Source organism: Chionomys nivalis, chromosome 22, assembly GCF_950005125.1.
Source record: "Chionomys nivalis chromosome 22, mChiNiv1.1, whole genome shotgun sequence".
Taxonomy (NCBI): domain Eukaryota; kingdom Metazoa; phylum Chordata; class Mammalia; order Rodentia; family Cricetidae; genus Chionomys; species Chionomys nivalis.
The window spans coordinates 43,648,451-43,675,936 of NC_080107.1; the positions used below are offsets into that span (position 1 = coordinate 43,648,451).

The window sequence follows — 27,486 nt, forward strand, 5'->3', positions numbered from 1 at the left end:
AGCCGCCTCTCCGGTAACCCAGAGGGTCCAATGTGGTGATAGGCAGAGCCCTCAACCTGGTGAGGACACATGCCAAGCTCTGCTTTAGAGCTTCGGCACTGAGCTAGGCGCAGGGCACCCACCTGTAGTCCAGCACTTGGGAGATGGAGACAAGAGGATCAGGAATTCAAGGCCAGTCTCCTGTTTATGGTACTGCCAGGAAACTCTGTCTCAAAAAGAAAGAGCGAGCCAAGTGGTGGTGGTGGTGCTTGCCTTTAATCCCAGCACTCAGGAGACAGAGGCAGGCAGATCTCTGGGAGTTTAGGCCAGCCTGGTCTATAGAGTGAATTCCTGGACAGGTGACAAAGCTACACAGAGAAATCCTATCTTGAAAAACAAGAAAGAAAGAAAGAAAGAAAGAAAGAAAGAAAGAAAGAAAGAAAGAAAGAAAGAAAGAAAGAAAGAAAGAAAGAAAAGAAAGAGAGAGAGAAAGACAGAGAGACAGAAAGAAAGAGAGGGAGAGAGAGAGAGAAAGAAAGAAAATAAATATGGTGTCCAGTAGAACTCTCTGGAATGAAGGACATTGCTTCTATCTGCACTGTCCACGTTGGCAGCTTCTGGTCACAGGAGGCTCCTGAGGCATCTGCAATATGGTTGTGCCACGGAAGAGGTGTCTTTTAAGTTTTACTTAACTTTTACACATATGAATATAAGCAGCCTCTTGGGGCTGGCAGCTGCTCTGTGAGCAGTGGGGGGGGCGGGGGGGGCAGGAGGGCTGGGGAGGGGCTGCAGGGCTGCTGAGTCACCAGTCATCCCTTGCCCTCTGTATAGCATGCAGTCCCCACAGAGGGAGCCAGGACAGGGAGACCTGGGTTTGAAGGTGTGACTGGGGCTCCTCTCATCATCTCATCCTTCAGGATGATCCCAATCAGGTGGGTCCTTAGGTATCCCACACCCACCTGTCATGAAGATTGACCTGAAATCCAGGATCCCTGGGACCAGGTGGACCTCAGATTCTAGCACTTAGGGCTCTGGGAAGCTCAGGGACCTGGGATGGATGCCCAGAGGCTCCTCTAGCTTAGGACAGCTCCAAGTCCATTTTGCAGAGCTCACCCCTGGGCCTGCTTCTTGTGCATCCTGCCTCGTGGGCTTCCCTTCTCTGCTGAGTGCCTCAGCTCCCATTTCTCGAGGCTGTCAGACGCTGAGCGCCTCCAGATCTCCACTAGGGCCTCTCCACCAAGGTTCCCTAGTACCCACCTTGATGGTACACACCCATTTCAGCACATGTCTAGCTTGCCAGGGCTCCCTGCAAGGTGCTAGAAGAGACTATTCTTAGAGTCACAGAAAGAAGCAAAGTGACCTGGAAGGTGTGTCCCGCAACTCAAACCAACACATGGCCAAGATGGCCTCTGTATTTTTTTTTTTATGGGTATTTTGTTTACATACTGAGCTCCAGAACAGCCCCACTTCATAGTAAGACTGTCTTAGCTATGGCTACTATTGCTGTAAAGCTAGAGAAGGAGCTGAGACATCTACATCTGGAACTGCAGACAACAGAAGGGGACTTTGAGTCACACTGGACATAGCTTGAGCATGCGAGACCTCAAAGCCAGCCTCCACAGTGGCACACTTCCTCCAACAAGACATGCCTACTTCAGCAAGGCCGCACTATAGACGGAAGTTTCTGTCCTGCCCAGTCCCCCAGCCATTCAGTCCCAAATAAACACTTATATTAATTATAAACTATTTGGCCTATTTTTCAGGCTTATTACTAACTACCTCTTACAACTTAAATTAGCCTATAATTCTTATCTATGTTTAGTCACGTGGCTTGGTATCTTTTATCAGTAAGACATTCTCATGTTGCTTCCTCTGCTTCTGGATGACAACTGCATCTCTCTGCCTTTCCTCTTCCCAGAATTCTCTTAGTCTGGTTGCTCCGCCTGTACTTCCTACCTGGCTACTGGCCAGTTGGTGTTTTATCAAACCAATACGAGTGACAAATCTTTACAATATACAAGAGCATTATCCTATAGCACCACACCTCCTAATAGTGCCACTCCCTATGGGCCAAGCATTCACACACACGAGTCTGTGGGGGCCATACCTGTTTAAACCACCACAGGCTCATCTAGTTCAGGCTGGTCTTGAACTTCCTTTGTAGTCAAGGATGACTTTGAACTTCTGATCCTCCTGCCTATATCTCCTTTCTAAGTACTGGGATTCATGTATGCACCACCATATCTGGATCTGAAGTAAACAGAAGAGACCCATGTCTTACACTGTGTGTAGCTTGAGCATATGAGACCTCAAAGTCCGCCCCCACAGTGACACACTTCCTCCAACAAGGCCACACCTCCTCCACACCTCCTAATAGTGCCACTCACTAGAGGCTAAGTATTCAAACACATGAGAATGCACTCTGCCATCTGAGACACATCTCCAGTCCAGCAAATTCTTATTGAGCCACGTTCCAGCACTAGGGAGATAGCAGAGGAAAAAGGGCAAAAGTGACTGGCATTTATTGTAAAGAGATAGCAAAAGTGTGTGTGTGTGTGTGTGTGAGAGAGAGAGAGAGAGAGAGAGAGAGAGAGAGAAGGAGGGAGGGAGGGAGAGAGGGAGGGAGGGAGGGAGGGAGAGGGAGTGAGGGAGAGAGGGAGGGAGAGAGAGAGAGAGAGAGAGAGGGGGGGGGGAATCATTTCTGACAGCCGCTGAGAACCATCTCACCCATAGGTCTCATTAAATACTCGCATCTTCTCATCAGGCTTACTTGGTTTTACCTAGGGCTGTCAGTCAAAGTTCCTGAGCACTTTGGTAGGATTATGGCTAGTCTAGCGGTGTTCCCAGGGGATGGGGAAAAAAGCAATTTAAATGGAGCCACACTCCTATGAGACCCCCATAGAAGGCAAAGGTGGCTTAGATGTTGAGTTTTAAGGCACATAAAGAGGTTCAGGGTCATAAAAAAAAAGCCATATAGTTGACCACAGAATAAACTTCTATGTTTTAAAAACATAGGTACCTTTCATTATTGAAATACATTTCTTGCTTTAAAAAAATACAGTAACAGAAAGGAAAATGCCCATCTTCCCCCTGACCAAACCTTCAGTGGTCATTATCGTGATGACCACAGATAAATCCCTGGAATTTCAGTTGCAGGGGAGTGTGAGTGGATGGATGGATGGATGGATGGATGGATGGATGGATGGATGGATGGATAGATGGATGAATAGATGGATGAATAGATGGATGAATAGATGGATGAATAGATGGATGAATGGATGGATGAATGGATGGGGTGGGTGGGCTAGTGAATGATGAGTAGTTTAGTAAATGGATGGGTAGGTGAAGGATGATGAATGGGTGGGTAGATAAATGGATGTGTGAGTAGATAGATAAGGGGGGATGAACAGATGGATGGGTAGACAGAAGGATGAGTGGTGAGTGGGTGGGTAAACGGATGGAGGGGCACAATGATGTATTGTCTACATTTGTTTTTAATTTTTTGTGTATATGTGCATTTACAAGTTTGTGTTTGTGCATATAGACCGGAGGTGGGTATCTTCAAGGCAGGGTCTCCTGCTGAACCTAGGGCTCACGGACTTCCACAAATCTAGCTTGCCAGTTTGCTCCCCTGTGTTGAAATTACAGGGAGGGCAAGACTATCTGGCATTTCTGGCATTTACAGGTGATGGGGATCTTGATACTTGGGTGGCAAGCACTCTGTGCCAAGCCATCTCCCCAGCCCTGTGCCATCTGTCTACTCTCAAGGTCTCCTCCATGTCATGAGAATCTTCAGTTTGCTTCGGTGGCTAAGTTAACAGCTACACATCCCAATTCCTCACAGCTAGAGAACATGCTTCTAGCCAGTAAGCCATTTCAGGAAGGCTGCTCTTTTTCTCATTACCATGACAGAGCACTGGGCATGGTAATACAAGGCTGCAATCCCAGCCTTGGGGAGGTGGAGGCTGAAGGGTTCTGCATTCAAGGCCAGTCTCAGACAGTGAGACCCCATCTCCAAAACAAACAGTTGTGTGGGGATAGGACACGCCTTTAATCCCAACAATCAGAAGGCAGAGGCAGGCAAATCTCTATGAGTTCGAGGCCAGCCTGGTCTACAGAGTGACTTCCAGGACAGCCAGGGCTACAGAGAGAAACCTTGTCTCAAAAAACAAGTACAACAAAACCAGAACTGATGACTGGTGGGACTCATTGTCCACTCCTGGAAGGTGTGGACATCAATTCCCTGCAGCACCTTAAGCCGTGGGCCCAACCTGGATCTGAACCTTTCTAGGGTTTCTGTGCTGATCATCCACCTGGAGCCCTAGGCTGTGAGGAGCAGTGGGCAGCGTCTCAACAAGAAGAACCAGATTCTTCAGGCTGCTCACATAGACTGAAGATCATCAGCTCATGGGGGATCCTCCAGGCCTTCAATGTTGGATTGAGATGGCTGGGGCAGTCAGCCTTGGGGAATGAGCAACTATTTGCTCCTTGTTCTTTCCAGTGTGAGTCAGCCATTGTTGGGACTACTCTGGCCATTTCATGTAAATCGGTCTAATAAATCCTCTTTTAGCTGGGCGGTGGCACATGCCTTTAATCCCAGAACTCGAAAGACAGGGGCAGGCGGATCTCTGTGAGTTCAAGGCCAGCTTGGTCTACAGAGTGAGTTCCAGGGCTGGCTCCATAGCTACTGAGAAACCCTGTCTCAAAAAACCAAAAAAACAACCCCTCTTTTAATATATATATTAATATATAAACATACACATATAAAATATGCAACTATAACATATGCTATATATGTATTATAGATGCATTATACAGTATATAATAAATTGCGTAAATATGCATAATATATTACACATGTGATATAATTACATGTTATATAATAGATATTTGTATATAATACACACAAATATATTAATATATAATTAAACATAATACAAAGACAAATTAATATGTATTAAATATATGTTAAAAGAGGATTATTATACTGTATATTTACTGTTATATTTATACACATATTTATTATATATATATATATATTCATTCTATTGGTTCTGTCTTTAAAGCCCTAATAGTTGTGCTGAGATAGATCAGCTGGTAAGGTGTTTTCCTTGCAAATCCAAGGGCCTGAGTTTTATCCCCAGAACTCATTTTAGAAAAAAACAGGTGCAGTGGCCTATGCCTGTATTCCCAGCACTGAGACAGATCCCTGGGGTTTAGTGGCCCAGCCAGCCAAACCCGCTTGGCCAGCTCCAGACTGGGAAATGAGCATAAAGTGTTTTTAAGCCCTTGGTCTCCCATTATGTTTAAAATAAAAAAAAAAAAATACCATCATGGCCCACTTATGCATCTCACCCCTAAGGACACCAGGATCTATTGGGCCAGGCTAGATGCCACAGCACTTAACTGATGTGGGAGCCCCTCTGTGTGCTGTGATTACCACTGATTAATAAAGAACTGCTTTGAGCCTTGAGCAGGGCAGAACAGAGGTAGGCTGATGGAGGAAGGTCATTGGTTAATTAATACAAAAACTGCTTGGCCTCATAGGTTAGAACATAGGTGGGTGGAGTAAACAGAACAGAATGCTGGGAGGAAGAGGAAGTGAGCTCAGATGCAGGCAGCTCCTCTCAGGGCCAGATGATGCAGCCAGCTGCCAGGTCAGACATGCTGAATCTTTCCCGGTAAGCGCACCTAGTGGTGCTACACAGATTATTAGAAATGGGCTAAATTAATACGTGAGAATTAGCCTAGAAGAGGCTAGATATAATGGGTCAGGCAGTGTTTAAAAGAATACAGTTTGTGTGTTGTTATTTCGGGGCATAAGCTAGCCAGGCGGCAGGGAGCTGGGTGGCAGGAACGCAGCCTGCAGCTCCCACAACAGAATGGCTGCCCAACGTGTGGACAACTGCATCCACAGAAAGCCTGAGAAAGCTTGGGAAAGAATAGAGTAAAGCATGTTTTCTTGGTAGCAGCAATTTCTCGGGTCTGCTCTGCTTGCTAGAGGCAAGCAAGCGCTCTCATCTAAGAGAGGCTTCCTGACTCAGCTTTAGTTGCAAAACCCTGCAGCTCATTAAGAGGTCCTGCCATGAAACACTTAAACGGTGTTTATGAAAAGCTGAACGTATGCTTTTCGGTTTTCAGCCATAGCAGGAAAAAAGCTTCGCCGTTTAAAAATGCCGGCTTTCTGGGCTGTCCTGCCAGGGCAAACTATGACTGTTTGAGGCAGGAGGGCTGACTACAGAGAAAGGACTTGAGTGTTGTCTGTGGATATAGTGTTGCAGCTTGCTTGCTGCCAGGGACCTTGAAACACCATAGAATTGTGGCAATAAAAATGGCTACAGCTGTTACCTCTGCCATGAGGCTGGAAAGCTAAGGAATGGGCTGGATCTAGCCGGCAAAGCCACGGCTTTAATCCTACCCATATTGCTCGGTAATTTAAAGGCTCATGTGGTCAGAAAGAGAGAGATACAGTAAAGAGAGATTCAAAAACAAAACAAAACAAAACAAAAACCTTTAAATGCTTTACAGTGTATTAAAAATATATGCAGGCTAAAAGTTAAAGTAAAAAAAAGGAAGAAAGAGAGTAGCTGGGTGTGGTAGTACACACCTTTAATCCCAACACTTGGGAGGCAGAGGTAGATTGACCTCGGAGTTGAACTCTGTGACTTTAAGGTGTGGTAGCACACGCCTTTGATCCCAATGCCTGGGAGGCAGAGACAGCTGGATCTCTGAGAGTTCAAGGACAGCCTGGTCTACAGAGTTATTCCAGGACAAAGATATACAGAGAACACGTCTCAAAAAATAAAAGTGAAAATAAACGAAATAGAGGTTAAACTAAAGCTGCACAAAGATGGAAAATACACAGAGAATTTTGATACTGTATGCTATCATGCTCTCTTTGAATTGTTTGAATGCTGAGGAAGGAACAACAGCTACTAAAAGATATTTGTTTATAAATGCTGCTGAACTAATCCAACATAGATATTTTGAAAATACCTTGACTTTAAAATTTGAATCTAAGGACATGATGCTTTGGAAAGGAGTTTCTTTTGTTTTCACAGAGGATGAGACTCTTTGGATTGCTTCTATCTCAATATGGTATGATAGATCACGCCCTCCTGAAAGGTTGCTGTGAACACCTTCAAAAAATTACTTCACTCAATTGCTGACTGAGATGAATCTAGCACACAGGTTATACCATGAAAGACTTGATTAACAGCGCCCCTATACAGCAGGAAGCAGTTTGGAGAGAAATAACTGCACCCATATTCCCAAATATTGTTTATAAATGTTCTTTTACATTTAAAGGGGGATATGATATAGATATGGATAATTTAAATTGGTATAAGTTTTGCTTTGTTGATATAAATTTAAAGCAATTTTGTTATGTCTATATATGTATATATATTTCTGATATTGATTAGGGTATTGTGATTGTGTAGTTCACGTAAAAATGTAATGTATATATGTTGTTAATGGATAATCATTAATAATAGTCAAGTTTGTAGTCATGTTAGATTTTCTAGATGTACATAGATATATTTTAGATAGACATTATTCATATCTTTCAAAGACTACAGAATAGGACAGTTAATGTTTTATAACTTAGGGTTTTTCATGACAATGAGACATGTCTGCTCCTGGCAGCACCAATCTACTTCAAGAGGAAGATGCACATCGAAGAGGATTCTTACGGAGTTTGATAGTCATTTGGGCAAGAAAACTGCTCATGCCTGGACTGTTGCATGGACTGGACACAAAGAACCTGCAGAAAGAGGACTCCTGAACTTGCCTAAAAGTGAGATGATCTTTCGGGGTTCTTGATTCATGAAAGAGTCTGTGAGACATTCTGCAGGACACAGCAGATAGTGACTGAACTAGCTTTGAAATTTCCTGCTTCATGAAAATGTCTCTGGATACTATGGGCCTGTAGGCCGAAGATGAATGCCCCAATGGTACAGAGGAACTTTGGGTGACTGTCCAGGCAGCAAGATGTCTCTGTCATTTCTAGAGTTTGGAAGTTGCTTATTTCTTGTTTAATTAGGTAATATATCCTTCTGGAGTCTTTGGTGGAGTTAAAGAATATATAGTTATAGTTTTCCTTAGTTATGATAAAAGATAAAGTAGATGTAAATATTGTAACTGTCATTCTTGCTTTATAACTGTTTTGTTATATGTAATTTTGCTATGTCAAAGTTAAAGCCTTCCTTTTTTGTTTAAACAGAAAAAGGGGAAATGATGGAGAAAGGTCATTGGTTAATTAATACAAAAACTGCTTGGCCTCATAGGTTAGAACATAGGTGGGTGGAGTAAACAGAACAGAATGCTGGGAGGAAGAGGAAGTGAGCTCAGATGTAGGGCAGCTCCTCTCAGGGCCAGACGCTATGCAGCCAGCCGCCAGGTCAGACATGCTGAATCTTTCCTGGTAAGCGCACCTAGTGGTGCTATGCAGATTATTAGAAATGGGCTAAATTAATACGTGAGAATTAGCCTAGAAGGGACTAGATATAATGGGCCAGGCAGCGTTTAAAAGAATACAGTTTGTGTGTTGTTATTTCGGGGCATAAGCTAGCCAGGCGGCCGGGAGCTGGGTGGCAGGAATGCAGCCCACAGCTCCTACAACAGTAGGCAGGGAAAACTAAACTGAATGCTGGGAGAAGGCAGTCAGTGAGATGCCATGCAGAGGGGAAAAACGAGCTGCCAGCTGGAATGCCATAGGCCACGAGCCTCATGGTAAAATATAAAATAATAGAAATGGGTTAATTAAATATGTAAGAGCTTGCTAGGAATATGCTACAGTGATTGGCCAAGCAGCGATTTAATTAATACAGTTTCTGTGTGGTTATTTTGGGAGTCTGGGCAGCTGGGAAATGAACAAGTAGCCTCCTACAGCACTGAACCTCCTGAGAACCCTTGGTTACCCTCTCATTTGAGGGCCGCCACCTGGTCTCTGCTATTCCAGAATCGTCTTGAGGGACACAAGGGAATCTCATTCTTGCCTCATTGTTACTGACCTCTTACTGTCTGTCCTGGGTTGGAGTACAGCCACCACTGGCCTCTCCCTGACCCGTGCCTGGACCTGGCTTTTGCTGAGGTTCTCTGTTGTCTCTGGAGAAGACAGCCACTGGTCATCTGCCTCTCTGGCAAGGAGCATCTGGGCCCCTCTCTCAGCATTGCAATGAGGCAGCACTGGTGTCTGTGTCACTGTGGCTGCCTTAGGATCGGAGTCTGCACTAGCCACATCCTGTGCTCTCCTTCCTTCCCTTTCAAGGCTTGTCACTCATTAGTGACTATCCAATCTGTTCCCTGACCCCCCTCCTGGAGCTGGGACTGAAAACACATTTTGTTGTTCTTGTTGGCAGTGCTTGGGATTGAACCCAAGGCCATGTGCTTGCTCAGCAAGTACCAATGAGCTACACTCCAGTCCCTGAAACTAAAAAGGACTGAGTTTCTGGCTTGGGGGATGGAGAGGGGAGGAGAGCCTCTGGAGAGATGTCCTGTGATGGCAGGTGCTCTCCATCCTTAAAGGGGAGCCATGTCTACTAGAGCATGGGATTGGGTGTTTTCAACAGCACCCAGCTGGATCTCAGCACCCTCACTCACCAGGTCTGATGGGTCTGGAAAGCCTTGGCTGTGCCTGCAGCTCCAGGATGTACACAGGTTTTTTTGGGGACCTGCCACTGCCTAGTGAGGACATCCCAGTCCTCTTCTAAGGCTACTGATGGTGTCAATGGCTTTGGTTAAGCCTTTGCTCCCTACTTGGCTCACACTTGGATGCAGATGGTTAGGATGTGGACAGTTAATGTGGAAGGGAATCCAAGCAGAAAGCCAGGCAGGGAAGATCACTGTCCGCCCATGGAAGGACTCACTTCCTCCCTTTTGAAGGTTAATTGAGTTCTGCTCTGAGGAGATTCCAGTGCAGTGGACTACAGCCTGCTGTATCCCTGAGGGAACCAGCCAAAACTCCTCTCCTGAGAGGCTTAGACAGCTGTGTGGAGGCTGATACTCCCAGCAGGAATAATGGACATTCCAAGCAGCTGCACAGACCAGCAGGCCGGGCACACAAGCAGAGGCTTCAGAGAACATGGACATGGGGTCTGAGCTTATTGGTGGGCAGTTGTAAAATCAGAGGCTAGATAAGCAGATGGATGGCTATCAAAGAATGTGTACTGGCTGTCAGGCTCCCCCTAAACCCACAGGAGTCCTCCAGGTAAGTCTACTGCTAATGATGGGGCTAACCAAGCACAAGGGGCCAGCTGGCACATCCACTACTTGGTGCTTCACCGAGAGCGTGTTCCCAGTATCATTTTTCCTGGACAAGTACTATTTAACTGGCATTGTTACCAGTCAGGGGTCTAGGCCAGCAAGATGGGTTAAGTGGATAAAAGCCCTTGTCACACACAGGCTCCCAGACAACCTGAGTGAGATTCAACACCTAGAACTCACAAAAAGGTAGGAGAGAACCAATTCCACAAAGTTATCCTTTGGGTTCTACATCCCTCTCTCCAATCATATGCACATAGTAATTTATTAAAAACCTGGGATCTGGGGCATGGGATGTTACAGCTTGGCGTTGCTGGCCAGGCATGTGTGAGTCTCTGAGTGGCTCAATCCTCTCAGCACCACACCTTCTTAAAAAAGCATTGATGCTTTAACCTATTGGTAAATGAATTCACTTCCCTTACAACCCTGAAGTTTCTCCTGGAATAAGCTTTTGTGGTGGCTAATCATGGTTGTCAACTTGACACATCTGGGAAGAAGGCATCTCAATTGAAAAGTTGTTTCTGCCAGGTGGTGGTAGTGCACACCTTTAACCCCAGCACTTGGAAAGCAGAGGCAGGGGAATCTTTGAGTTTGAGACCAGTTTGACCCATAGGGCAAGTTTCAAGACAGCTAAGGCTTCACAGAGAAACCCTTGTCTCAGAAAAACAAAAGAAATAAAAAAAAGTTGCTTCCGTCGGATTGGTTTAATAGCTATGTCTGTCAAGCACGTTCTTGATGGCTAATTGCTGTAGGAGGGTCCAGACCACCGTGGGCTGGGGAGCCTGGGCTGAAGGAAACACAGCTGAACAAGCCAGTAAGCAGTGGGTTTCTGCTTGCTTCCTTTGATGACCTGTACCTGAAAGCTAAAACACACCCTTTCCTCTCCAGGTTGCTTTGGTCATGGTGTTTATTGCAGCAACAGAAAGCAGCCTAGGATAGCAACCTTTAAAAAAAAAAATTAACTTTATGTGTGTTGGTGTGAAGGTGTCAGATCCCCTGGAACTGGAGTTACAGACAGTTGTGAGCTGCCATGTGGGTGCTGGGAACTGAACCCGGGTCCTCTGGAAGAGCACCTAGTGCTCTCAACCACTGAGCCATCTCTCCAGCCCCTAGGATAGAACCTTTAAAGGGCTGAATGGACACCAAGTCCCTGACAGAGGTGACTGGATTTCATGTGAACTCCAGAAAACAGGCACACAATATACAAATACCTGTCATTTAAGTAACAGAGTGGCTGAGAGACTAGTGTGGCTCTGCATACAGAACTCAGTATGAGGTTGTTTCTGACTGCACCGCTGCTGAGATGCGCAGCACTCCACAGCACGTTGACCTTACATACGAGCACCGTTAGGGCTTTCAGGGTCCCAAAGCAGAGCACTCTAAGAGGGCTTTCATTTGCGGCATAAGTGGCCCGCCAGCTACCTGGCAGGACATACCAGGGTCGCCAGAAGGACTGGATACGCACATGAGCCTCCCAGATTAAAAGTGGGGCTGGATACTGACAATGAGCATCCCCAAATTTCCACCTTTCCCTATCTTCCCAGTGTCAGACTTTTCCTGGGCACTGTGGTCTTTACCTTAGATATGAAATCAGAAACAGGGATAAGAGGTAGCATGGTCTTGTAAACCTCAGAGCCAGGGAAGAACCCTGCCTTCTCCTGTCTTAGTGGCCCTGTGGAGCTGACCATGAGGGACAGTGAAGGAGGGGGAGCCCCACTCACCAGCTCTTCAGCTCCAGTAGCTGAGACAGTTCCGGCCCTGGGGGAGCATACAGGCTAATAGCACCACTACACACACCGGGGGAACAAGTAGCGGGCTTGTCTGGGTTGGCAGTTATTCCAAGCAACATGTTATCATTCTTAGTCTTTAGCTGAAACCTTGAAAGTTACAACTGCTTAGATAGTAAGAATTTTAAAAAAATGCTCTTTGCATAACCGTAAAATTTTCTCTTTATTAAAAACAGTCAGGTGTAAACATACAATCCAAAGCCAAGCACAAACTTTAGTACAAGCATCGGGTAAACAGAGGGTACAACCTAAGCACAACAGACATCTGTTTGAACAAGTGTGATGCTCACACACGTCATATCAATACAAAAGTGAAATGAAGGCTTGGGAAACAGTTCATGGACACTTGGTTTTATATTAGTACCATACGGAGAGGCAGTGAGAACACGGGCACTCACCTATCCCGCCAGCCGAATGTAGACCTGGGCTGAAAACGTCGCAACGCCCTGACCACCACCTCTTCTGCTGCACAATCTGGCCAGGGTTGGTTTTCTGAGGCAGGTTCTTTTCATACAGCTCTGGCGGGTCTTCAACTTGATCCTCCTGCCTCAGCTTCCTGAGTGCTTAGAACATAGGTGTGTGCCATCATGCTGACTCACCCAATCTACTTTAGAGTATTTTTCTTTATGAAAACAACAGAATTTCATGACAGTGATGTAAACAGTAAACAGCCCTTCCTCTCCCCCAGTGCTGAGGATGGAACTTGAGGCCTCCTGAGTGCTCCATCTACTGAGCTACACCCTCAGCCTTGAGATAAGGAACTTTTAATCTTAAAAACAAACAGGAGATCCAGAACTCTGAGGTGTGATCTGCTCAACCCAGAACCTCGAATCTGCTTGAGAGCCTACAGAGTGATTGGGATGCATCCTCCTCCTCCTCTGCTCAGCTCAATTCCCATGAAGGAATAGTTAGGCCTTGCTGGTGAACATCTGGCTCTAACTAAACTCATGACTGCATCAGCGTCTCTTCCCTCAACATAAACATGACTTTGAGGAATAAAACCCATGAACAGTGATTTCTGCCTGCTACTCGGGCAGAGATGCCATGTCTGTAGGCAGCTAGAAGCAAGGCTACCTTAAGTGTAGTTCCATTTTTGACTGGCAGACACAAAGCAGATTTAACTTCAAGAACTCGTCAGCTTCAAGAGAGAGCAGTTGAGGGTCTAGTAACAGAGAGTGTGAGGCACTGTCTAAAGTGTGTGGGGGCACTGATGCTCCACAGTAACTAAAGCCAGACAACCCAAGGGGAAGGCAAGGCTGCTCTCTACCAGAACATACCACGAGTGGCTGCCAAAGCCTGCCTGTGACTCCTGAAGTCTAAAGTGAAAGAGCTCTTATCTCTGATTGACTGTTGGGGGGGGGGGGGTGTCCATGCTGACTTGGAGTGCACTCCGTTCTGCTCAGAATAGACAGCAACACTGTGGTACCAAAGTGCTCAAAGTCAGCTCCTTGATTAGACATTCCCCATTGTTTCTTCTAGGAAGAATTACAACATGGCTTAGCCTTTAGAAATTTTATCATTATACATTTTTCTGGCCCTAAAAAGCAGCCTAATGCCACCTCTTGAGGAAGGTAAAGCAAGAAGGGGAGGACCAGAACCCAAATCTAGTCCATTTCAGGAACTGCAGCCACTCAAGAAACCCAGGCCATTTAGCTGTTGCCAGGGGTGCAGGGCTCCCAGACCAGGCCGTATTCTACCATCTGCACCTTATCTGATACTAATATAGCAAAGCAAATGATTAAACTTTCCCAATATAAGAGGCAGGGGCAGGCATATGTTTGAGTTCAAGGCCAGCCTAGTCTACAAAGGAAGTTCCAGGACAGCCAGGACTATTGCATAGTGAGACCCTGTCTCAAAAACAAAATAAAACCAACAGAAATAAAACTTTCCCAATCCAATTAACTTGCTAAGCTTGTTGCTAGGTCTAGCCTTCTACACAGATGTTCTTTTTTTTTTTTTTTGGTTTTTCGAGACAGGGTTTCTCTGTGGCTTTGGAGCCTGTCCTAGAACTAGCTCTTGTAGACCAGGCTGTCCTCGAACTCAGAGATACACCTGCCTCTGCCTCCCGAGTGCTGGGATTAAAGGCGTGCGCCACCACCGCCCAGCTTACACAGATGTTCTTAAAAACTTGCTAGAGCCTAGAGGGACAAGCAGGAACGTGCTACATCTGACCACAGACTTCGATGGTGCTCACGACAGCTTCTGGCAGATCTAGTAGTAGGTAAAGACAGTTTCAAGTCTAGGGGTGAACATATCAGGACTTCGGCATGAACACCAACTAGAACAAGCTACCCATTTCATACCTACAATGACAGAAACAAATAAGCCCAGGCAGAGAAGACCTGATACATAGCAGTGTAGCAGCTTGTGTGGTCTCTGTAGAGCCGGCTTCAGCCTTATAAATGCATGGCAGCAATCGATGGCTAGTATTCCTCCCACGCTCAAACAGCTACCATGGCTGCAACTGAAAGCTCCCTCAACACCACATAGCACAGGCAAGTTCAAGCTGGAAGAGGCAACTACCAGACTCTGGTGTCGCTCCCAGTCTCCCAAGGCCCCTCCATCAACCCTCCAGGGTCCTCTATACTAACCCTTAGAGAAGAATTCAGAAGTGCCCTATGTAGGAGGCTGCCATCAATCCCAAATTCTCTTGTTCACCCTGCTCTGAAGATTAACATTGGTGTGTGGTGGGAGTTGGGAGGGCACTGGAGGGGAGGGAAGCATCCCTACTAGCTGTGGAGACACTTGGCTGTGGTAAGAATGCTGCTGGGCTAAGTCTCTTACTGAGCTTGTGTTCCAGTTGCCATCTTTCTGGACACAAGCACAGACCTTAGAAATTTCATTACCCCTAACTGTTAAAATTTCTCAAAACTGAGCAACTGCTTTAAACAGTTAATTCAGCCTTCTAAATGCAGGGCAGCAATTCTATGGCTACTCATCTTCCCATGCTAAAACAGCTACCTCAACTCCACCTCGTAGCACAGGCAAGTTCAAGATGGAAGAGGCAACTACAAGACCCTGGTATCACTCCCAGTTTTAAATGGTTAATAACCAAATTTCCCTGTGAAAACACCTAGGGAGTTTGATCCCAAAGAGCAAGAGAGAGAAAACTCGGCATGCGTGGTTGACAGAGTGGAGACAATTATCAGTATCTCCACTCCTGCCATGTTTCCATGAAGAGTGACAGTTATAGGCTGTGCTACAGCCATGTATAGTCTGAATTGGGTCAATCAGGGCTCTTTCTTTGCTGCCCCTCTGGTCTGGATAGATGCTGGTCTTAGGGTCTGTCCCCAGTGTGGAGCTATTTTTTTGAGGTGGGAAGTATGGCAGGATGGCATGTGGTCTCATCTCTCACTATGGTACCCAAGTACCAAGACAGTATTTCTGAAGTGAGGACAGAACGTCTTTCACTACGGATATAAAATCAAAGCAGGAAAGTATGTTAAAATAAAAGCAAGAAAGGATCATGAAGGAGCAAAGCATTTCATGTTGTATACTTTCCACCCTACTTTCCAAAAACATGTAAAATTTCAGAATGTGTGTACTAAATCCAGTTCATTAGCACCAATCCCAGGAAACGTACTTTAAAAAAACCAAAGACTATGGTTCCAGAATGCATTCAGGTCTGGTGAAGAACTAGCAGTCAAACAAGTGTGCGTGTCTCCTCTGTACGCCCACAGAAAAATACCTGTATTTCAAACATTAAGGCCCTTTGGCAGGAGAGAAATTCCTAGGTTTGTCCACTTGAGCTGCATGTGCTTGCAGCAGAGCTCCAGGACCTCCAACTCCATGTTGCACCTCTCTCCAGAAATCTGTAGGCCACCTTTCTCCCCAGATACTCAGTAAGACATCTGACTCAGTCAATGTTAAAAATACTGAAGCTTCAATTTAATACTAAAAGAAGAAAATACTTCCCCTCTATGTACGGATATCTAGGTTACACAGTTGGGGATAATGTGGGGCTGTGATTAGGAAAGGGGTCAATCTCTTCTGACATACTAAGGAGCTGGGTCAGGAAATCTGATGACACAGGAGATAAAAATAAATGACAATTATTAACTTCTAATAGTCACCTGATCATTTGATACATCAAGATTGATTTTATTTCTTGGCTTCAAAAATATAGTTTTAGGAAAATGTACTCCATGTGTATGGAAACAAGTCAATGAACAAATGAGTCTGCTGAGCAAACACCAGCCACACACAGCTTTAGACACTTTAAGATGTATTGGCACAGGGAGTATCACGTACCAACCAATCTGAGTCCTTTGGAGCCACAGGCAGTTCCAGACCAAAGCAAAATCTAAGTCACAGCGAGTTCCTCAGATTCTCTGGTAGAGCCCATTATGTCTCAAGGAGCAGAAGGCTTCTGCTCAACTGCTTTAGGCAAGACACTTGAAAAGTAAGTTGTCTTCATTGGATGAGGAGCTGAGGGTGGCTAATGTTCACCTCAAAATGACTCAAACTCTCTACATTTGGTCATTTAAAAGATGACTTCAGTTCCTGAAGATAGTGTTTGTGCTGGCGAAATGAGCTCAAGGAAGACCTCCCTGCTTCCAGTCAGAAGAGTGTCTCTCCACTGCCCCGCACCAGGTCCTCCAGCACACCTGCTCCTCAGGCTCCAGGGCACTTTCTACACCCACGTTCATGTTCCTCTATCCTCCTCACAAACACTCAGAAGACAGGAGAATCACAGAAAGGGCAAGGGCTCTGTAGCAACCTCTTAATCCAGTCAGGATCTGCAAAGGAAAGCCAGCAGGACAAGGGTCAGCCTCAGAAAAGGGACAGGATTGATGTGCATATACTGTACTGTATGGCTAGGAGGCTCAAGGATCAATGTGTGACTCCCAAAACTGGACCTGGGATGAGATGAAGGTCAGGGCAATGAGGGAGCTCTACAGGAAGCCGCCTGTGCAAGGCACGATGGTACACGCCTTTAATCCCGCACTCAGGGCAATGTTTATGAATCTGAGGTCCAGTCTGGTCTACATAACAAGTTCCAGGACAGCCAGGAGTACATATAGAGAGATATGGTCTCAAAAAAAACCAACCAACCAAATATATTCCTTAACAACAACAAAAAAAAGCCACAAATGTTCAAGTTAACCAAGGACTATATTCACATGTTATTTTTTGTTTTTGAGACAGGGTCTTAACTACATAGTCCAGGCTAACCTTCACCACTCACTCGATCCTCCCGCCCTAGCCTCCCTGGTGCTGGGATTATAGCTACAAGTTATTATGCCCAGTTTGTAAATTATGAATAGTATGCTTTTATAAAGGACCAGTAATACCAACTTTTCAGAAATGCTACCAGAGCAGAAAAGTAGACAAGTAGTGACAACAGACCACTGCTGGCCTGTGAAACTCTGCTCTACTCCAGTTCTACTCAGAGCCCAGAGTCAAGGGTCAGGACTCTTGGTTTTAAACTCCCACCTTGCCGAAACATCAAGTCAACTGTAGTAACTGCTTAAGAACTTTCCAAATGTTTTAAACTAGGAGCAAGGTACAGACTCAGATGGAGAATTTTGCTCAACTAAAAGCAGATATGGAATCTAAGCTGCTGGGCTGGAGAGATGATGGCTCAGAGGTTAAGAGAACTGACTGCTGTTCCAGAGGCCCTGAGTTCCCGGCAACCACATGATGACTCACACCCATCTATAATGAGATCTGGTGCCCCAAACACTATATACATAATAAATAAATTAATTTAAAAAAAAAGAAAAGAAATCCAAGCTGCCAACATGCAACCTTGAGAGAATTAGCAAAAATAAGTACGAATTGAGTTTTAGGTACTCTTGTTTTCTGTTCATCAAAGCATGTTTGACTCTGCAAGCCTGTCTTACTGGTTCCTTTGGTTGGAGCGTAGGGCTAGTGAAGCTCACACTAACTGGCACTCTGTGACTAGCAGACACCTGATCTCTTGTTTGCACCTATCTTTCTTTCCTTTTTCCCCCAAAGACAGGGTTTCTCTGTGTAGCCCTGGCTGTCCTGGAACTCATAGACCAGGCTGGCCTTGAACTCACAGAGATCCACCTGCCTCTGCTTCCCCAGTGCTGGGATTAAAGGTGTGCGCCATCACCGCCCAGCTCTTAGATCTTATTTTCTAGCTAGCACTCTCAGAAACAGAAATATGTGAAAGAGCACACAGATCAACCAGGAACTAGTCCTCGATGGCTTCTAAAAGAGCAATACTGCACCAGCAGCAACAACAGTTTGTGTAAGAGCATCATCTGCAGAATGGCTACCCAAATATAACCCTACACACTCCCTTGAGTCAGGCCCTCCCACTGGACTGAAGACCAACAACAGCTCCCTATTCCACCATCAGCTGACATACAGCACACACATGCATTGTGAGTTCTGGGACCATCTGTTAACTGGTTCTGGCTTTATAGTAACTGCAGAGAGGAGCAGGACATTTATGTGATGTGGAACCTGACTCCATCCCACCCAAGGCTAAGCCAGCACCTACCTTCTGGAGTAGGGTGCCGGGCAATGCTGTCATGAAGCAAACACCGTCGGTAAATCAAGCTCTGGCAGGACTGGTAGGTTAGAAAGCACCTGAAAGACAGAGAAGAGTCAAGTCAGACGATGCTCCGTGGGCCCAACTGCACCAGAAAGCAGCAGGTGCTGAGGGAAACTCCCATAGTTATCAGGGCAATGCTTCCCTCTCTGCTGCCTCTGTGCTCTGAAGTGACCAAGGTCTCCATGCAGGAAGTCACAGAAGTTCTAGGAAAGAGTTCAGTCTGGTTCTCCCTAACTGCATTCTTGATATGTAAACACTCACATAGCATATGCAAAGCCACTCATTAGGTTTTAAGATAAAGTATATGGACCATTTTTAAGAGCCCTCAGGCCAGCAGTTTTATGTTGAACAGCCCTTTCACAGCAGTCACCTAAGATCACTGAAAAACATATTTACATTACAATTCACAACAGTAGAAAATTGGAAGTTATGAAGTAGCAATGAAAATAATTTTATGGTTGGGGTCACCACAACATGAGGAACTGTACTAAAGGTTCACAGCATTAGGAAGGTTGAGAACCACTGGTCCAGAGGTACCTTGAGGTACTGGAGCTGGAAAGATGGCTGTCAGGGTAAGAGTGCTTGCTATGTAAGTATGAGGTCAGTCTGAGTTCAGATTCCAGCACCAAAGTAATAAGCCAGTTGTGTTCCCACTTGCATCTGTAGCCTAGTACAGAGTAGGACAGAGACAGGAGAATCACTGGGGCTTACTGGTTGCCAGCCTGGCAGAAAAATGTGAGGTCTAGTTCCAAAAGAGACTTTGTGTCAAAAGAATAAAGTGGAGTGTGATAGAGCACACTCGATGTTCTTGTCTGGCACATCCGTCACACACAACACATACGTACCTCTTTAATGCATTAGATGAAATTAATGGCATTAAAAAGAAAAGAAACTAACAAACTAGTAAACCCCCCGAGGGTTCAATTCACTTCTGTTCAATGAGCATTCACTGAGCACCTACCAGAAGGCAAAAGGGTAGGAAGGGTATAAGATGGAAGAGTGTAAAAGGGATCTGGAGGAAATGAAGGTAGCAGTTTTTTCTTTTCTTTTCTTTCTTTTTTTTTCCGAAACGAGCTTTCTCTCTGTTAAAGTCCTAGTTGTCCTGGAACTAGCTCTTGTAGAACAAGCTGGCCTTGAACTCACAGAGATTTGCCTGCCTCTAGCTCTACCTCTCAAGTGCTGGGCTCAAAGGAGTGCACCACCACTGCCCATGGTGAGGTAGCAGTTTTCAGTAAACAACTAAGGAGTAGAAAACAGAAGGTCAGGGGAAGGGACTCTAAAGTTGACCTTGGGACTTAGGTATACAGCAAAAAAAAAAAAAAAAAAAAAGAGTTCACCAGAGGGAAATTATACCAATGTATTTATTTTGGAGCTAACCTTAATCCGAAAAATGGAAAACAACTTCCTTGAAACCACAAATGTGGGAGGCATGAGCAGGCAGTGTTACAGTGTGGACTCTGAGCTCACTAACTTCAGGTAAGTTCTTCTTACTATCCCCGCTCCCCAATAACATCCTATCTACAAAATGGAGATCCTCATGGGACTTCCTGTGTGTGGTCACTGTGAGGATATGGTCACTTAAGGGATGTGCATCTGTCCCAATTCGTCTGGCATGCTGACAGTGCTCAACAGATGTGAGTTTGATTACAAGCCTAAAATTTATCCAATATTAGATATTTTTAAAGATTTATTTATTTATTATGCACACAGTGTTCAGTCTCCTTGTATGCCTGCAGGCCAGAAGAGGGCACCAGATCTCATTACAGATGGTTGTGAGTATACTGTATACAAATGGCTGCCAGTTCAGTGACTCTAGGTCACACCCATCTGTGAGCCCAAAAACTGGGATAGAAGTCAGGGAGGATGTGGCTGGGTTGTCTCTTAGGGCCTCTGTGAGTACTAGAGTCAGAGTGACTGATAAAAGACTTGTGTGGACCCTGAGATCCATGTGTATACATGAGTATACACCATGTGGTTGCTGGGGAATTGAACTCAGGACCTCCGGAAGATCAGCCAGTGCTCTTAACCTCTGAGCCATCTCTCCAGCCCCCAATATTAGATTTTAACTACTCTTTCCCTCCCAAGGAAAAAGATTTCCTAACAGTCAAACGAGGAAAAAAGCATGTCAATAAGAGAAGGTATCATAGAGCACCCACATGCTTGAAGGCTCCAGCTCTACTTCCATTATGAATGGAACTCTGGTTGGGCGATGGTGGCACACACCTTTAATCCCAGCACTTGGAAAACAGACACAGGCGGATCTCTAAGGTCAATGGCAGCATAGCTTACAGAGTAAGTTCTAGGACAGTCAGAGCTACACAGAGAAACCCTATCTTGAAAAGCTAAATAAATAATTAAAAAAAAAAAAAAAGGAAACAAATCTTGGGCACAGTGGCACATGCCTGGGAGGTTGAGGCAGGAGGATCATTAAGTTTGAGACCAGCCTCAGAACACAGTGAGATCTGTCAATAAAACACACACAACAAAACAAGAAAGAAAATGAATGAATGAATGGATAAATGTATGTGTATCATAGTCCTGTTGTAGTTAAATGAATCTAACATTTCTGCTGAGCATTAGCAAACACTACTTTAGTCTTCTTTGTGCTCAGAGAACTGCCTAGTTCAAAGGAAGGGTAACTAGGCAAAGATCTAAAAGAGCCTCCTGTGGTGATGCAGGTGTTTGATCCCAGCACTCAGGAGGCAGAGCTCGAGTTCAAGGTCAACTTGGGCTACAGTGAGACCCCATCCTTATTAAAAAAAGAATGAATGAAATGTGGTTATAAGGTGAAAAACAGCAAAGCATAGGGATACATAGGAACTAGACGGGAGTGTGTGTGTCAGGGAGCAAGGAGCGGAAAGGAGGAAGGGAGGGAGAAAAAGAGCTGAAGCGAGAAGCCTCAGCTGAGAAGCATTAGGACTCTACTGTGTCCCTGCAGACATCCTCAGGTGGGAGGGGTGCCATATGGACCTAAGCAAGGTGGCCTGTTCTCCTGGATGGAGAAATCTGGGAGCTGAGCTCAGAGCAAGGATGAGGGCTTGAAGAGGCAAGAACAGGCTGTGAAAAGTCTGCAAATTATGTAAAGTTTTAGCTTTTCAATTCAGAAATGGTCAGCTCCTGGAGAGCTTTTGTTGGCTTTGCCTTATAAATCCTAGAGGTATGCTCTATCAGGGACCCAAATCCCTAGTCCTAGTGGAGAGTACTGAGTACTGATGTGACAAGAGCTGATAAAGATTGAATATCATGGCCAAAACTGCAGAGAACAAACTGAGGGTTCAAGTATGGAAGCAGCACGTAAAAGATAGCTACCATCCTATGCACGAAAAGGATGGTGTCTGGGCCAGGGCTCTAGAGGCAGAAATGATGAGGGGGTTGGATTCTTTGTGAAGTGCCAAGGCAACATCTAAATAAGGATGCCAGGTAGGCAAGGAAGTTAACTTGCAAGTCTGAACTGACGCAGGCACAAACCAAATAAGAGAATGCTTGATGAATGGTGGATGACAACCGTAAGGATAGGCCTAGGATGGGCACTGAGGAGATGAGGCAGGATCCACGGACATCTGGATATGAAGTTAGAGACTGCAGGAAAACTAGGTAATAGAGTATCTCATGGAGAAGGGGGTGACAGGAAATGAGAGCCCACCAAGGTCACCTCTTTGGCTAGGCTAAGGAGACAGGAAAAGGAAGGATTCTTTCATTACGAAAATTTATTGATTTTGCTGTCTGTCAACTTCATACATGTATATAATATATTCTGATTATTCTTTCCGATGCCTCTCTCATCTCTCCCATGCCTGTTATATGCCCCTCTCCTTTTATTATGAAACCTAACTAAAAAGTACACAACTCTAAGACCCTAACCCCGACTGCAAGGCAAATAGCAACCAAGCAAGCACAGACAGTTCATCCATCAAGCAGATCAGCCCTGGATGGTGATTATGGTTACACAAAACTGAGACAGGAGCAGTCTTGGGGGCTTACCGGAGCCAGATGTGCCCATTGGAACAAACTGCCTGCTTGCGATCCGTGAATGGCAAGATCTCCTTACACAGACTGCAGTGCTCGGGGAAGGTCTGCTTATTCATCTTCTTGGAGATATGTCCAATCAGGACCTGGTAAGACACCATGGGTGGCAGTGAGGGGTAGGTACAGGTTTCTGGGAGCAAAGGGTACTCACAGGCAATACAGGATTGTGTCAGAGACAGGTGAGGCGTACCTCTACAGGCTAACCTGTTGTCCAAAGAGTTCAAAATCTGCACCTTCAACCAATGTCAACAGCAAAGTAAAATAAATAAAGTGACCCTGACCTCTAGAGTGAACCCTAACTTCAAGGAGAAATTTCTGAAATCAAGCTCTCTTGCTTTGTTTTAATTGCTTTAGAAGTAGTTATAGTTTTTACTTATGGTGCTTTAAGGAAATCATAATTTCCCTAAGCAAGAAATGTGGACTATTATGAATTTTGCAGAAATAAGACAACTTTTTAAAAACCGAATTTGTTCATTTGTGTGTCACTTGTATGCAGGAGGTGTCCACAGAAGATCCCTTGAAGCTGGAGCTACAGTGGCTAGGTTCTCTAGAAGAGCAATAGGTGCTTTTCCAGCCCACAAATGTTTAGTCTTTTATCAGATTTATAAAATCCAAAGAGGACTGATAGATAACCTGAGTGACCCAGCTGGAGAGGTGCTTTTCTTAGCACTACTGAGAGTACCTTTGTTTTGGTGGTCGTTGCCTTGGTACCGAATGCATGGACCTTGCATACCATAGATAAGCACTACCAATGAGTTCCACACCTGTCTCTTTCAGTTCTTAATTCTATGACAGGCTCTCAGTAAGCTGTCCAGACAATCTTTTTTTTAAATATTTATTTTATTATTTTTAATTTTTTTTTATTATGTATACAATATTCTGTGTGTAGCCTGCAGGCCAGAAGTGGGCACCAGACCTCATTACAGATGGTTGTGAGTCACCATGTGGTTGCTGGGAATTGAACTCAGGACCTTTGGAAGAGCAGGCAAATGCTCTTAACCTCTGAGCCATCTCTCCAGCCCTATCCAGACAATCTTGAATTTGATCCTACCTCAGTCTCTGGAGTAGTTGCATTAGATTACAGGCTTGTGCTCCCATACCTGGTTTAAAATTACATTCTTTAAAAAAGTTGTCTGGCTGGGCAGTGCACACCTTTAATCCTAGCACTCAAAAGGCAAGGCAGACAGATTTCTGTAAGTTTGAGGACAGCCTGGTCTACAAGAGCTAGTTCCACAAGTCTCCAAAGCTACAGAGAAATCCTGTCGGGGCTGGAGAGATGGCTCAGAGGTTTAAGAGCATTGCCTGTTCTTCAAAGGTCCTGAGTTCAATTCCCAGTAATCACATGGTGGCTCACAACCATCTGTAATGAGATCCGGTGCCCTCTTCTGGCCTGTAGGCATACACGTAGACAGAATATTATATACATAATAAATAAATATTTTAAAATATATCTGTTCTTAAAAAAAAAACCCACAAGTATCTGAAAAACACACATTTTTTATTTTGTTGGAAAACACACACACATTGCCGTAGAGGTATGGGATATAGCAACCCTTAAACCCCTTCTTTTTTTTTTTTTTTTAAATATTTATTTATTTATTTATTATACAATATTCTGTCTGTGTGTATGCCTGAAGGCCAGAAGAGGGCGCCAGACCTCTTTACAGATGGTTGTGAGCCACCATGTTGGTTGCTGGAATTGAACTCAGGACCTTTGGAAGAGCAGGCAATGCTCTTAACCACTGAGCCATCTCTCCAGCCCCCAAACCCCTTCTTTTACAAATAACTTGTGTCTTTGCTAGGTCTGGATGTATTTATACTTTACTACTTCTGGTAGTCTACAATATTTTGTACTTTTTGGGTTAAATAAGTCACACCAAATCTCAAAGGATATCTTAATTGCTAATCTGAGGTAGCCATATCAGTTCTTCTGAATATAACTTACACATCTGTGTGTGGTTTTTTGTTTTGCTTATTTGTTTGTTTTCTGTTTTTTTTTTTTTTTTTTTTTTTTTTGAGACAGGGGTCCTACTATGTAGTTCTGGCACTCATGTAGATCAGGCTAGCCTCCAACTCATAGAGATCCTCTGCCTCCTGCTATTGAAGCATAAGCCACCACACCAGGCTTAATTTACAAATTTAAATTACCTTTGGTCTTGTATTTTGGTTTTCAAAATTCTTCACATCAAGGACAGACACCCTCACTCCTCTTTTCCAGGTAAGCCTAACATCCCACTAAGTGGTGCAGAAGTAAAGATGGCCCAGTGCTCTATAGCAAAGCAGAGCTGGGCTCAAGTGCTACCCGAGGAAGAGCTGCTTCTATGTACTCTTTGGGGCTTCAATCATGGAAGCCAACTGTTTAATTTGATTTGTGTATTCTCTAGAATAATCCTTCTCTAGGAATAAGTAAAATCTGTTTTTTTAGTGGGGAAATAAAATTATTAATCTTTATGTATAAAGTACAGATATACTTACAAGATAAAAACAAGTACACAATATGTCTGTGGTATTAACTATAAACAAGTCATGGGCAGGAGCTTGGAGAGGGAGAATGGAGCACTTGGGAATGAAAAACAGGTTGAGAAATATATCATGCCACATGCCCAATAGTCACAGAACATCTAAAACTACAGTAAAATCAATACTATAGGCTGAAAAGTCTTTGTATGAAGCAGATCTGGATTCTTAGAGTACAAAAGTTATTATTTAATCAGAACTCAAGATAATCTCCATTGTTTTTCATACTGGCTTAACCAGAAACACATAATCATGTTAGACTTGGCTCTGCAAGCAGGCATCTAAATAAGAATACTAAAGAATGAATGCTATTACCTTTCATAATGCTTTCGTTAGCATATCATAGATTATTTATAGTAATTCTAACCAGTCCCATGACAGTGAAAAACAGAATACTCTTCCACACAATTTAGAAGATAGAAAACGGTTTAAAGGTTGACTTTTAAAAAAGAAAAGTCATGTACATGACCAGTACTGTGTTTAGGATCACTGCAATTGTCCTGCAGCAGTTTCAGGGGTGGACAAACGCACTGTGAATGAGTTATCAGGGACAAAGCTATCCAGACTTCTCCTTTTCCATGAAACTTCAGACAGCGAGTGTCAATATCCAGAGTGAAAGGAAAAGACTTGTGATTTATCCTTTCAGTGTACAGTCTGTTCCTTGGTGGGGAACTCTTCAGGATTCCACAGCTCTAATGGTGTTCTCCCGAACAGCCCTGCGAGGCTAGGGAAACAGTTCCTTTTCTGCAAGAACCCTAGAACCCACAGGATGATAACCTGCACCAGGCACCTTACTTAGGAGCACATCCCACCAAATTCCTTATGTTTGTAGCAGTCACATTCTCTCAGGAACCAGGAAGTCTGTGGGATGCACTGTAGAACTATTACATTGTTTCAGTACCAAAATAAACGTAATAGTTTGGTTTAAAGAAAATGAACTAAACTTAACAATTGTTTTCTTAGCTGGGCAGTAGTGGCACATGCCTTTAATCCAGCACTACGCTAGGCAGACAGGTAGATCTTCATGAATCCATGGAGGCCGTCTGGTCTACAAAGTGAGCTCCAGAACAGCCAGGGCTGTTACACAGCGAAATCCTGTCTCAAAATAAAATAAAGCAAACAAGAAAACAATTGTTTTCTTTACCATAGCCAAGCTCAAGTCTTTCAAGTAGAAAACAAACACCCACAATGAACACTTGTAAAATATGATGGAGAGAACACAGGTGGAAATCTCCACAGCTGTGACTGTGCACTTCTGTGGGAACTCCTTCAGCCAATAGCCGTTAAGATACCAGCCCACTTGGGCGTGGTCTCTTGTACTAAAAATGTAGACATAAAGCTTGCTTGGTTCTCTCTTGGCTGATGGATTTGGTTCCTGTTTCCTGCTCGTGCAGGACTGCTGATGTGTGAATCTACCCCTAAATAAAGAACCCTTCATTATACTCCATTCTGAGCTAGTGTGGGACTACTTTACTATAATCGTATACATCTGGTGCCCACATGGATCCTGACTCTATGCCTACAGGAACCGGCTCAAAAGGTCCCAGCTAAAGGTGTCCCACTCCTGCCTGCCAACTTGATTTCACATAAACAGTTCTTCCCCCCTCCCCCCCAAACCCCACTGCAATTAGGCCCTCTGCACAGCAACTTGGCAATTTCCTGGGCTCGCAATGCTCTCCTGCTCCCTGCACCTGAAACGTTCCCTGATGTGTGGCAACTTGCGCAGCTTCTGGTTTGTGTTCCCGGCTCCTGAACTCTGGGTTCCTTGATATTCTGTCCACCAAGAAACTCCAAGTACGGAACCAATTTAATTGCTCTTAATCTGTCAAGTACATTTGTCAGTATTTATGCAGGCGCCAACGCAGAACTGAGCAGGGCTGTTTACACTGCTGCAGGTCGCATCTCTCTGCCAAGCGCCCACAACCATGACACCTGCTGGCCAATAAGATTATTTTTTAAAATATTTATTATGTATACAATATTCTATGTGTTTATGTCTTCAGGCCAGAAGAGGGAACCAGACTTCATTACAGATGGTTGTGAGCCACGATGTGGTTGCCGGGAATTGAACTCAGGACCTTTGGAAGAGCAGGAATGCTCTTAACCACTGAGCCATCTCATCTCTTCAGCCCATAAAAAAATAATTTATTTTATTGGTGCTTTAGCCTATATGTATATCTGTGTGAGGGTGCTGGATCCTGGAGTTACAGACAGTTGTAAACTGCCATATGGGTGCTGGGAATTGAACCCGGGTCCTCTAGAAGAGCAGTCAGTGCTCTTAAGCACTGAGCCATCTCTCCAGCCCCCCAATAAAGATTATTACACTTACCACAATTTACTGAAATCTCATAATGCAGGTAAGTTCATTTGATAAATTAATAAATT

The 27,486-nt window shown here is 44.5% G+C and overlaps 1 protein-coding gene across 2 annotated transcripts in view; it reads right to left on the reverse strand.

Moving 5' to 3' along the window:
* Gtf3c4 (general transcription factor IIIC subunit 4) overlaps positions 1-27,486 on the reverse strand; it is a 76,301-nt gene that overhangs the window by 29,098 nt on the left and 19,717 nt on the right. Inside the window, exons 3-5 of one of the 2 annotated variants that reach the window (XM_057754924.1) lie at positions 22,540-22,670; positions 18,505-18,593; positions 12,185-16,768 (exon numbers count right to left, since the gene is read on the reverse strand). In XM_057754924.1, the coding sequence (XP_057610907.1) occupies positions 16,704-16,768; positions 18,505-18,593; positions 22,540-22,670 (285 nt within the window). In that variant the 3' untranslated portion in view covers positions 12,185-16,703. Of the gene's footprint in view, positions 1-12,184; positions 16,769-18,504; positions 18,594-22,539; positions 22,671-27,486 lie in introns of those variants that run through there. The other variant, XM_057754923.1, reaches the window with a different exon arrangement.